General features: G+C 42.4%; 1 protein-coding gene across 1 annotated transcript in view; it reads right to left on the bottom strand.

The window, feature by feature from the left end:
- The window catches only part of PTN (pleiotrophin), a 120,585-nt gene that overhangs the window by 107,396 nt on the left and 233 nt on the right, over positions 1-12,956 (bottom strand). The window contains 1 exon segment of the mRNA XM_019544662.1: positions 12,904-12,956. This exon segment is cut by the window's right edge and continues 135 nt beyond it. Coding sequence (XP_019400207.1) covers positions 12,904-12,956 — 53 coding nt within the window.

Below are 12,956 nucleotides of genomic sequence, written 5' to 3' on the forward strand. Positions count from 1 at the left end.
GCTTCTCCATTAGTGCTCTAAACATTCATATGACTCAGTATGAAATTTAGATGGACAGCAGGAAACATGAACTTCATATGGCTACTGTTAACACCCATGAGAATGGTGAGTCTGACAAAATGTTTTTCTAATTAATTAGACTACTCAATTATTGACAAGCTCTAATTCCTTTATACTGCGCTCCCATTCTCCTATATAGGCCAGGGTCTCTGGCTGGACTGGCAGCATGAAGTCACTCAGATAAAATGCTTAAGCGTATTGCTATATAACTGCATCCAGGTAGAGACGTGAGCCAATAAAGGAGGCAATAGAAGCATGAAGCATCCAAACTACAATTCCAATTAGAAGAAATACTGGGTTTAGCAAACCAAAGTATTTCAGGCTGGTTGAGCTGCTTTTGTAACATTATGCTTTGGCAGGGATGGAAGCAGAGTCGTTCCATTATTTTGCTCTAATTTTTTTAAATTTAATGTTGCTTGTTGGGGAAGGGAAAAATTTATGAATTTTAAGGGATAGCCAAAGACCCTCTGTACGTGATGGGGGTATGGGCTTTGGAGGGTCATTAGGGAATCTTCTCTGGACATAAGACAGGAGAGTGGGAGGTAACTTTGAGCACCAAGATGTGAATGGGGCTTTGGAAGCATAGTTGGGGCTGCTGTCCTGGGTAACAGGCAGGGTAGCAGAGTGGCACGGGTGGGATAGAGTTTTAAAGTGCTATGGTGTGCTGGGGAGTCTATTGTTTCTAGCGAGTTGTTTGTCTATTACTGTAAGATGCTGTGAGCCTTTCTGGATAGGGAGCAATGTAAATCTATACAATAAAAAACTGGCAAAATAATTCAGCTTCATTTTTCCTGATGGAAAACCAAATCTTTTGGCAAGTGTTTTTTGGAAAACCTGAATAGTCAATCAAAAATATAAATAGAAACTGTCTGACCACTCCCAACAGAAAATACTGCTTGCTTAATAAAATCCAACATAGGATTAGACCTGTTTATGTAGAAACTATCAGTGTGAAGAAGAGATTGGCTTGCCATTTTCAAGTTACTCTTTGCAACTGAGAATTATACAGGAAAATGGGACATTGTGTTACAAATCATGTTTCTCCAGTTTATTGATAATTTAAACAATCTCTGAGCAAAATAGAAGATAGATATGTAATGTATGTACACCTAAAACACACACACACACACACACACGCACACTTTTCCCTCAAAAAACTCTTCACTAACCCTACACCCTACAATTAACATACAAAAATCAGTTGTTTCCAATTATAGGAATACTTTCCACAGTGTGTAATCATAAATAATTTAAACTAAATTATAGTACATGTCAATTAACTGAACAAAGTACATTCTGTAGTGTATTATATTTATATTTTTATTCTTTTACTTGTATGCTAATTTTCTAATTCCAGTAATTCTCAATAGCTCTCTCTGTCAGTGCAAATGACTGTAAATCTGCTTACCTATGTATGGCAAGAGAGTTTAAAAAAAAAATCATCAGAACCATTTTTCATGCAATTCTACCATAAAACAAACAGGCATGTCAGTAATTACTATCAGTCCAAATGGACAAAGATCAAAGGGAATAATAAAACTTCAAAAATACCTAAAATAACTTTTCTATACTGTAGTAGGTGATCTCATCAAAAGAGGAAAGGTATTCACACTTTTCCTCCAGATTCACCCCCATTTTTTTCTCATGTCAAAATGTTCACCACCTCTGCAGTCAGTTTAAAAATGAAAAAAAAAAACCATTTACAGGATGTTTCCATTTCAACCAGATGTACAAAATATGTTTAAATTTAAACTCCAATACTCTGGCCCCTTTCAGAGGTAAAAGCAAAGTTTGGAATACTAAAAGGCTGAGAATCCTCACCTCTGCCTATTTCTGGAACAAGAGATTCTGGTTTTACACCTGTAAGACTATAGGCCTTGTTACATATTAATTTTAGGTGACCCCTGGAGCTCTTAACCCCTGGATTGTCCACACACTAGCACATGGACCTAGTTTTAAGCACTGTTTAGGTGGCTTAAGAATAATTCATATCATCTATGTTATCCAACCTGTGTTACACCAACATGTAGCCATTCTAGGCTACACGTTAGTATAAATGCCCCACCCACCCTGCCTCTCCCGCTGCCCCAGATCAGGCCCACTTCCCACCGCCTCCCTCCCCCACCTTCAACAGCCCTAATCAGACCTGCTGCCTCCTGCCCCCACAGTTCAGGCTTGCTCTCCCCACGCCCCAGACCTCTGCTCATGCTCCCGCACCATCCCCCCAGCTTACTTTTGGCTGCCAACACTGTACGTGGGTGGAGAAGGGAGGGGAGGAAAAGGGAACTCACTGACCCCTGCCACCCCTTCTCTCTGGGCTGGGCTCAACCCAGAGAAGAGAAGCACCCCAGCAGCAGCCAAAAGTAAGCCCAGGGGTATCAGAGAGCCCTGGGGCCAGGAAGATCCCCAAAAAACAGGAGGGGGGCCCTGGGGGCAGGGGAAGAACAGGGGAAGCCCCATGGGGCAGGAAGCAGGGGGGAAGTCTGAATAGGATCAGGGGGGCAGGGGATTCTTACCGTTCAGTCCTCAAGGCCCCTGTTGGTTTGACTGTGTGACTGCTCCAAACTCAAGCTAACACTAACATCAGTCAACATTTGATCAGCTCAAAGTGCAACATGTAACAAGGCCCTGTGAAATATCAGTCTTGACCATGACATTTAAGGAATAGAAAAGCTGCAACTGACTCATGCTGAGCCCTCAACAGGTATAATCCCAGAATGGAAGGTGACACAATGTTTATATTCAGAGGCAGAGAAAACCATTTCTCTTGCTATCTGATTTTGTTTTTAAATAAATGGGCAGCTGTTTGAAGCTGCCTGGGGAGTTGAAATGCTTGAATGCATCCTAGGGAAGATGGTAAGTGAAGCCAAGATCCACAATGAATTCACTGCTCCAAAACCTCAAGCCTTATCACGGGGATTTCTCCTACACAACTTTATTTGGAGAAGGAAAGTGGAAATGGATATAGAAACTTGCTACACTCACACAGATTTTGAATCAGATCAGTTGTGCTTAGAAAATCTTACCATGTAAACTGCCAATCCAGCAAAGACTTTAGACACAGGCTAAAGGTTTATACATGATGGACATGTCTACATGTGCATTTACACCAGCTTAAATTTATTGTGAAGTAATTTACTGTGCAGTAAGCAGGAATAAGCTGGCATCTACACATGCAGACAACCTGGAACTAAATTTAGTCCCAGGTAAGAGCAGCCTGTCATGTGCCCCTACAGCCACCAGGGGGAGCTCCATCCTCTGGCCACATAACTGCCAGCACTTGGGACTAACTTTAGTCCCAAACTGAAGCCAGGAGAGATGACCAGCCAGGAGCCCTGGGATTGGGCTCAGGCTGGCCCCCTAGTGGCTGGGCAGGAGACCCCTTGGGTTACTAGGGAGTAGCATGGCTACACATGCATTACTGCACAGTAACTAATTAGGCATAAATCAATGCCTAATTGGTATCAAATTTACACTCAAGTCGGCATAAGTCACCATATTTCCTGTGCAGTACAGGCATGCACACGTAGATGCATGCCCATACTGTGCAGTAATTTCAATTACTGTGCAGTAAATGTGCATGTGTAGACACACCCTCTGATTAGTCCCATTTATTTCAAAGTTATGGCAATGCATAGGAAATGCATAGACTTGGGCCTATGTTTGTGAAGGAGAAGTCTTTCCTAAATACCCTCTATCCACACACCCCTACAACCATACAAACACATATCCAAGATATACTAGTCCAAAATTCAGATGAATGCCAGAAGGTACACAGAAAGGGAGTAGAATCCCCCTACCACCTATTCCCTCCCTGCCCCTATGTGCATGTATGCACACACACACACGCATGCACTTCCCCAGCTGGATATTCTTTGGGCACAGGGAAACTCTCCATCAAGTGTAGATGGAGAACAACTACCTCCCTTGCCACTCCCTTCTCTGAGCTTCACTCTCTTTCAGGTGCTCAATAAATCCCCAGCTGGCCCCTTTTGTTACATATTAAATATTGTAAATATTTAATTGTTAAATATTGTTACCAATGGAAATGTTAAAGACAACCCCCTGGCTCCTCTGGATTCTGTGGAGCTCTGGCCAATGTAAAATTGGCCACAGAACCATGGATTATAACTAGGTCCATAGTCAGGCTTTCCTTCTCTGCTGCCTAAAGGGCCTAAAATAGAGACTGCAGTGTAAAAGGTATGCTGTCCCAGACAGAAAGGGATACCTTACAAACCATGTGGGGGGGGAAATCACTGATCTGCCAAATTATCATTTTACTTAAACATCTGTTATAAAGATTAGCAAGAGCAAATCTGACAATATGCAAGGCAGGCAAGAAATCTGGGGCAAAGGACCAAGTCTTCAAAAATAGCATTGAACAAGTGTGATACAGATGGATCTAGGATTTGGGATGCCTGTAAGGTTACTGAAAATCTTTCTGTTGGCAGGGAAAGGAAAAATCAGTAGAATTTTTTTCACCCGTTGCTCCCCATTGTATGCTCAGCTGCATCAGGCCAGGCTGCTAATAGAAGCAAAAGACTCTCACACAAACAAAAACATCATTGTGACCTCTGGGAACAGAGCAATCCAAATAAACAAGCCAGTCAGGTGGCACAAGCCAGTGGGAGGCAATCAGAACATCTCAGGGGGCTTTCACACAGCACCAAAAGGGAAGCTGAGTCACTAAGGTGGCAAATGGAGCTTTTTACCTCAAAAAAGCAAAGGCTAATCCTTGCTGGGTAGCCAAAGCAAGGGGATCACATTATTTGTATTTATTCTTGGTGGAAGACAGTTTCTGGATAAGTATTGTTTATGGTTTTAACTGAAGAGACAGAGAAATTCCATTCTGCTAGCAAGATGGATGTCAATAAGAATGGAAGCTCGTTCTCCGATTCGAACCAGGTTCTAGTATCCTTAATCTTACTAAATAGCACAACAATCCACTAGTAATCCCACTGACTTTAAAGGAGTGATGGAAAAAGAGTAAGGCAAGGCTGCTAAAATGATAGCTACAATTTGTTACGAACCTATGTAACTTAATTTTGAATAATTTATCAACCAATGTCAATAAAACAAAGAATATATTCTGTCAAAATTATAGGCTGAATCCTACAGTGTTTACTCACTAAACACTGTAGTATAAGCTTTGCCCCGAAGTAAGGACTTGAATATTCAGTTCCAACCCAGTGAAAAGAGGGAAATAATTCTAATAGAGTTGGTAGCAATCTTGACACATGAGCAGAAACCATCGCCCCTGGCAAGACATGGGGCTCATACCCAGCACGGACTGTGCAGTGCCATAATACTGTAAGGAAAGTATCATGTTGTTAAGAAGTCCCATTCTTCTGATGAGATATTATTCCCAAATTTCTTCATATGTCACTCTCTGAAAGAGACTGAAGGATAATCCCAATGTGTGTTTAATGAACAATGTGTAATGGACATAATTCCTCCTTTCAAAAGTCCAGAAAGACTGTCTAGGGAGGATAGCATGGGGCAGTTCACACCTGGCCTGTATCCAAGTATTTTGTATGTTGTGAAACTAAAAAATGTCACTTATCACTCTGCCTGCTTTATTTACACACTGGAACGTTTTCCTCATCCTTCAGCTACTTTTTGTTAACTATAAGCTATAGCTTTCAGGGACAAGGACTGCATCCTCGTGTATATGTAGACAGCACCTAGCATATTTTGGGTGCTTCAGTAATGGAAACACTCATGTCCTATGATGTGAGACAACTAATGCTGAGTACAGGCAGTCCTTGGAGGACTTAGGACACAATTGGTTCCTGAAAAACATGTCTTAAGTCAAAATGTGGCAACTCGGAACCGATTTTCTCATAAGAAACAATGTTATAAATGGGGGATTGATTCCTGAACCAAGGTCCAATACCCTATTTTCACCCAAAATACCCCAGAATGGTGTACTTGATCAATTATAGAGGAGTAATATAGATACATTCATGTATTTATATTGTAAATACCAATCATATTGATTTGGAAGGACTTCTTTGAGGTGACTTTGCTGGACTTTTTGAAGGGTTCTTGGCTGGAGTCTTCTCAGGAGTCTTGGCTGCAGGTTTTTCTGGAGTTTTGTCTGCTTTCTTAAAGAAAGTGTCCAAGGTAGTTTAGACATAAAGTTGAAACAGGGTGTCAATTTATAAATGTTGTAAGGGCGAAACATTGTAACTCGAAACATTGTAAGTTGAGGACAGCCTGTATACAGTCATTCCTATATTTTCACTGCAGTACCTACATATGTTGTATAGCATTTTTGGATGCCTGAAGTACAATAGGTATAAAACCAAAACTGTTGTCATAACTGTATAATCAAAGCTGAGTATCATTTAAACATCCATCAAAAGACCATCTCAAACAGTCATGTGAATTAATGCCAGTGTGCATGTAACACCAAAATAAAACCAAAGCATAAGACAAGATGGTTCAGTATAAACGGTATAATAGTTGTTCCCTGATTGAAACTGAAGCTCTGGTATAGGGCTTTGCTAAATAGGAATCGATTGCTTAATTAGGGCTCCAACCCCTACAATTCTCCAGACATGATTTCTGAAGCCCCTGTAATCCTGAAGCAAATAATATTACTGTAACTCTACACTTTTCCCAGACTATCACTGGTGTTGCTGATAACAGCAAAACTTAAACTGTTTTCTCACAGGACATCAACACACCAGTCTCTTCTTTGCTGAGCAAATGGATTTCCCCGCAAACTGAATCACTCAGAATTATTACATTATCCATCAACCAAAATGAAATAGCAGCTCTACTCACCTCCTAGAGCTATATGATTCAAAACTAGATTCCACTAGAACAGGGTAACAAAGAAGGGATGAGGCCAAAGAGACATCCTGTATCCAGAATCACTTTTACACAGAACTTTGGTATCACCAGCGAAGTACAAATGTGTTGCCTCCCTCCTCCCACAATAGCACATGGCATATCATGATTTGTGTAGAGTCACTTAATTCTGGTTAAGAAAAATTACCCTTGCCATATAACAGCATGTCACATCAATGTACTGAACAACTTTTACTTTGGGACATAAGTCTCCTCAACATTGCAGGTAACAAAATAGGGGAATCTTTTACAGTACTGAAAAGGCTGCTGAAACCTACTAATGAACTTGACAATACAGAAAGACCTTTGCTGGCAATTTGAAGTAAGCAGTACATGGTAAGCAAGATTGACACCAATTGCTAGCTCTTAACTTCATTAAATAGGTCATTCTCATAAAGATATTGTGATTGAAGACATTTTTTCCCCAGGAGATGTCAATCTCAGCTAATAGAAGGTCAAATCCTTGCAGATCACATCAAAAGATATGTAGTTTCCTTAATCTTAAAATCTCCTTTACCCTAATCATGCTACTGACCTCAAGATACTAATTACAAGAGATCCAACCCCAACAGTACCTTAACACATTGAATTCTGTAAATACTATTATACAGGCCAGCCATTATACAGCAGCTTGGAAACTGTTTAGATGTAATTTTCCTAGATATCTGAATTTCTCTTCCTTCATTATTTATTACTAGTAAACCCATTACTACTTGGATGCCTATATAAAATCTGAATCTCATTTGCTAAAAGTTTATCTGTTTCTGTTACAGTACTTGCTTATCATCATCTAAAGTCACCCTTTCTAATTTCATAAATTCACAAACTCCACTAAAGGTATGAAACTGCAAAGAATCAAACTGAGACAGGTGACGATCAGCAACTGAAACCTTGTTGCTGACAGACACAGGAGCCGGACACTGGTTATAATGGAAAATACTTTCTCAGTCTTGATGTTCTAGAATGTCATGTTATTTACTGCATTTGAAAAGAAATGAAACATTTCTTGGAGTAGACTAGCCTCAATTTAATATTACCACTACATTGAATAAAATGCAAGCAACTTATTCTGTGTACATAAAGTTGATTCAAAGTACCAGTTCCACTATCCTATGGCTAGCAAATTTCACCACCAAGGAGTAAATGTCCTTAGTTGAATATCCCAGGGTACCTTCCACCTTCAAGTCAATATGACTAAGGATATGAGCGCAAACATTGCAATGCTAGCAGTACTCCTTGCTTAGGAGCTCCCCCCCAATAATTAATGGCACTGTGAAAAGTGTTCCTTGTATCAGAAGATTTCACCACCACCACACTTCTAAAAGTTTGTTGTACTACTTACTTCCAGAGTTGCAACAAAATTATTGTTAAAGTAGGTTATTTTACTAAAAGACAAGCATCTGCATTCTAATGGCCATAGCTTATCTTAATTTTTTCCCTATTTTTATTAGAGAGCTTCTTCTGAACAAAGCTTTTTATAGAAAGACTCCAACTGATGTCAGACTTCCACACTTTAACTCTGCTCACACCTATTTTGTAATGCACACTCAGCTACTTCAACCAAACCAGCTCTAAGAATTCTATGCATTTAGACAGACGCAATGGATAACCTTTTAAACACACTTAAGTGACAAGGGAGCCACTACAGCTTAGGTGTTTTCAAAAACTCCATTATGGCCAGCTGGTTCTAAACCACTCAAACTAACTAAAACTTGGCTATTTTGCTCATTTCAAAAACATAAATTCCATGAGCCATGCCTGAAGTTTATTATTGCTGTTGATTCCTTATGTAACCAATTCTATCAGCCAAAGTTTAACAACTACTAATAATATCAGGATATGGATATAAATTAGTAATACAGATCCTAAATGGCTTTGACAGTTTTACTAAGTATATATAGCAACACAGAATGATATTCCTGTCAGACATCAATATGTAGACACAAGACTGAGGGCACCATGGAAACTCAGGGATATTGACTGGGTAGAAAATGAAGCTGAAATTTATGCTTAAGGCTGCTACAGATGCCAAGAATGGAGAATGACCTCCAGCAGTAAATTTGCTGCATAGGCTCCCTATGAACAAGGCAGTCCAAGAAGGATAAATCAGGGACAAGCATACCAGAAATATAGTTAGACTGAATGCAAGACACCCCAAACATATGAGGAACACTCTGTGTGTGCATTACACTGACCTAGTTTGTTCAAAGACAGCATTTTGAATGGTTTGTTATGGAGAAGCTTGAAATAAACAGATTTCCTCAGTTAAAGTCCTAAAATGTTTTTGATGCACTAATCCGCAGATGGTCATACATGCCGAAGTGAGACTTACAGTGTTATTCATGGACCTATTCCCATGGAAAACACCACATCTTATTAGGAAGAGAGGCAAGGGAGGTGGCTTGAGAAGAAAAGCCACCTCCTTGAGCAAAGCCAGCTTAATCCACAGTGCCCAAATTGTAAATTGTGCTTCTTTTTGTAAATCATATCCCCATTAAGGCATGGAAGAAATTCTCTAAAATTTAATAGCACATGTCAAATTAGGACACTCTGAGAGCTCATGTATGAAAGCAGTTCTTCCACCTACCTGTGTAAAGTCTCCATCATACCATGGTAGAAAGCAGGCTGCTAGAAGTCATGCAATGCATCTCATGTCAACCAAGGAACAATATCCAAACTAGTAATAGGCACTCCCCTGTTGGCACCATTTGCCACAGTGGAAAAATGTCCATAAGGACACATCGACATAGCTAGACCATGGCCAGCACAGCTATCAGAGGTGTGGTGAGCCACGATCAATAAATGACACAGCTGTGCAGGCAGATGCCCCTAGAAAAGGGGCAGTTTCCATACTTGCAAAACTTTACTGAGTAGAGCTTATCTCATTTTACTGCTGCAGGAATACTGCTATATTGTACTGTTGTGAATGGAGGTATAACACCAGCAGCGGTGTTATGTATGCTTTGTAGCACTAGAGTAAAGCCATCCATGAGAAAAACAAGGGTCTCTGCCAGCACAGTTACAAGAGTTACAAATCGCACCCCTGACATACAGAACTATGCGTGCAGAAGTCTGTAGCATTTATTTCTTTTAGCCAGACCAGGTTTACAAACAAAAGCAGTATCTGTATGTGTATGTATGTGCTTTCATATGCACTTAAGTAAAATACCTAAAAAAACAAAAACAAGTCTCTAACTACTATGAACTATGAAATTCTCTGGCTCACGTGTGTACACACCCATGCTAAAGAAAGCAGCAAATTTCCTTCCCACCTTTTTATCCAAAAGCCCACTCCAAAGCCCACTAAAGTCCATAGACATTCTTCTGAGTAAAAGCTGCCTCAGTCCCCGGATACAATGTTTAGTTCAGATTCACTCCAGAGAGACATAATTTTTCTACTCTTCCCTCTCACACATAGAGATACACATAGACATAGGGATAGTCACTAAATTCCACAGTGCCGCCTTCTTTCACTTCCACCAAACTTCTCTCTATTGCAACAGCAAACAACTTCTCATGCCATAAACATACATGATCTCTTTCATGTGGGGGGACTTCTTTTGGACAATTTCTCTTGATGGGTATTTCAATTTTACACTGTTCACTTTTGCCACTTTTTTTGGCCTGTTTAAAATAAACCCCAAGTAAAATTCCCACTGCACATGTGCTCTAATGGACCATTCAAGAGATCCATTAAATATTGAGTCCCCTTACTGTAATCCCCACATTTGAATAAATTTGCAAAGCTTGACTTTTGGGGGAGGGCACATGTCTGGTGTGTAACAGGCCTGTAACAATGCCAAACCAAAGCTCTAGTGGAATAAAAGGAAAGGCAGCATGTGTCAGAGCTGATGACCTCTGGATAATATGTTCTTCCACTTGGACCATTTGATTCAGACTAATGGAGTCTAGTTAGAATAGCCTCATCTGCCCAGCACTGCCAGATACTCACTCAGGAAAAGGTATTATATACAGTGCAACAGTTCTACAGAGTTTATAAACAAGGCCCAACAGACATGGTGGCAGGCTTAATCCCTGATGGGATTCCAGCTTTAAGATGTTCCATTAATGATGTGTTTATTAGCAACGCATTCATTCATCTTTGAAACACAACCCTTTGTGATGTCCAAAACAGAAGAGGGTGACACCAGGTAGACAGTAAGCAACAGGCGCAGGAGGACTCTCCAAAAAATAAAAAGTTCCCCATTGCATGTAAGTAGCTCAATTTTGAAAGGAAAAAAGGGGGGATGGGGGCAAGAGGGAATCCAGCTATGAAATCGTGAACTAGCTGCAAGATGATCTCTAAATCAATGGAAGAAGTTATACTCTCGCTCGGGCAACAATACTGTTACCCTGTTTTCACAGCAAGAAAACTAAGAGCAGAATTTAGCAGTGTCTTCCCAGCCTTTCTTCAAGACATAACAAAGATTCTAATAAAAGGAATGACAACAGCTCAAAAAAGCAATAAAGCAACCATTGTTAGAGTTAGTTTTTGAGCAGCAGCAAAGCAAGGGCCAAATGCGACTCTAGGCGGAGGATGTTCCATGCCACGAAAATCAGAGTGAAAGGGCTTATCCAAGGGTACGGTTTGCCCCTGTTTCTCTGGGGATCAAAGTTATGGTATTTCTGGCACAGTACAAGTCTCTAGCTAGCTACCCACTGTGAAAGGGGGGGAAGGGGGGGTTATAACTGCTGCCCTTCTGTCCTCTGGAGCACCCCTCGTGCGCAGAATAGATGAGGCCAAAATCCCACCTGTGTTTCCCCAGCCCGTGAAGTCCCCGCTTCTCCCCCTGGAGCTTTTTAAGATTTCCACGTAAGGATCTGCCCTCATTCCAAGCAAGGCTGTAGCCAGTGGCTACAGTAAATCCACCCTGAGCTGAGACCATGGATCTCTTCCATTATCCTATGAGTCCTCAAACTACTCCTCAGGGCCCCTTTCTGGAGCAGGGCCAGGGAGGGAGGAGGAGGCATGGGGATGTCCCAGCACACCTTCTCCCTTACAGGCGAAGGGGGGCCAGACTCCCACTGGAGCCAGCTCTGCTTCCCTTTGGCCTCTGGGGGCTTCTTCAGGGTGCCCCCTCCAGGGGAGGGGGGGAGGGAGGGGCAGGACATTTATTCAGGAAGCTCCCTCCAAAGGGAGGGCTGGGTGTGCAATGTGCATGTGTGTGCGTGTGCATGTGTGTATATGTGTTTCTCTGTGGAGCTCCTTCCCAAAGGAGAGCTGTGTGTGCATGTGTGTGTGTACGCGTGTGTCTGTTTCTTCATGGAGCTCCCTCCCGGGGCGGGGTGGGGATCTGTGTGTGCACATGTGTGGATGTGGATGTGTGTGCATATGTGCATCCATGTGTGTTTCTCCATGGAGCTCTCTCCCAAGGGGGGGGAGTGGGGCTGTGTGTGTGTATGCATATGTGTGTTTCTTCAGGGAGCTCCCTCCACAGTGAGGGCTCTGTGTGTGTGTGTGTGTGTGTGTGTGTGTGTGTGTGTGTGTGTGTGTGTGTGCGCGCGTGTTCCTCTATGGAGCTCCTTCCCAAATGTGTGTGTGTTTCTTCACAGAGCTCCCTCCCAAGGGGGGGGGTCTGCTTGTGCATGTGTGTGTGTATGCATATGTGTGCGTGCGTTTCTTCAGGGAGCTCCCTCCAAAGTGAGGGCTGTGTGTATGTGTGTTCCTCTATGGAGCTCCTTCCCAAATGTGCGTGTGTTTCTTCACGGAGCTCCCTCCCAAGGGGGGCTGTGTGTGCATGTGTGTGCGTGTTTCTTCAGGGGGCTCTCTCCCAAGGCGTGGGGCGGGGGGGACATGGAGCAGGAGAAGCAAAGTTTGCGCGGGGAAGCGACCCTCGCGCTGCCATGGGGAGGGCGTCGAAGCAAGGCAGCGCCTTCCCTGCCTGCTGTTCAGTGCCCTGAGGAGAACCCTGTCCCTGCCCCTGCCCCTGCCCCTGCCCGGCGGGGAGCCCCGCGCTGTGCCCGGGCCGGGGCGCTCGGACTTACTTGGAGAGGCGGGTGCCCCCGTGTGCCTCGAGCCGCGGCGGGTGAGGGAGGCG

The sequence above is a fragment of the Crocodylus porosus genome, unplaced genomic scaffold (assembly GCF_001723895.1).
Source record: "Crocodylus porosus isolate Cpor-Errol unplaced genomic scaffold, CroPor_comp1, whole genome shotgun sequence".
NCBI classification, from domain to species: Eukaryota; Metazoa; Chordata; order Crocodylia; family Crocodylidae; genus Crocodylus; species Crocodylus porosus.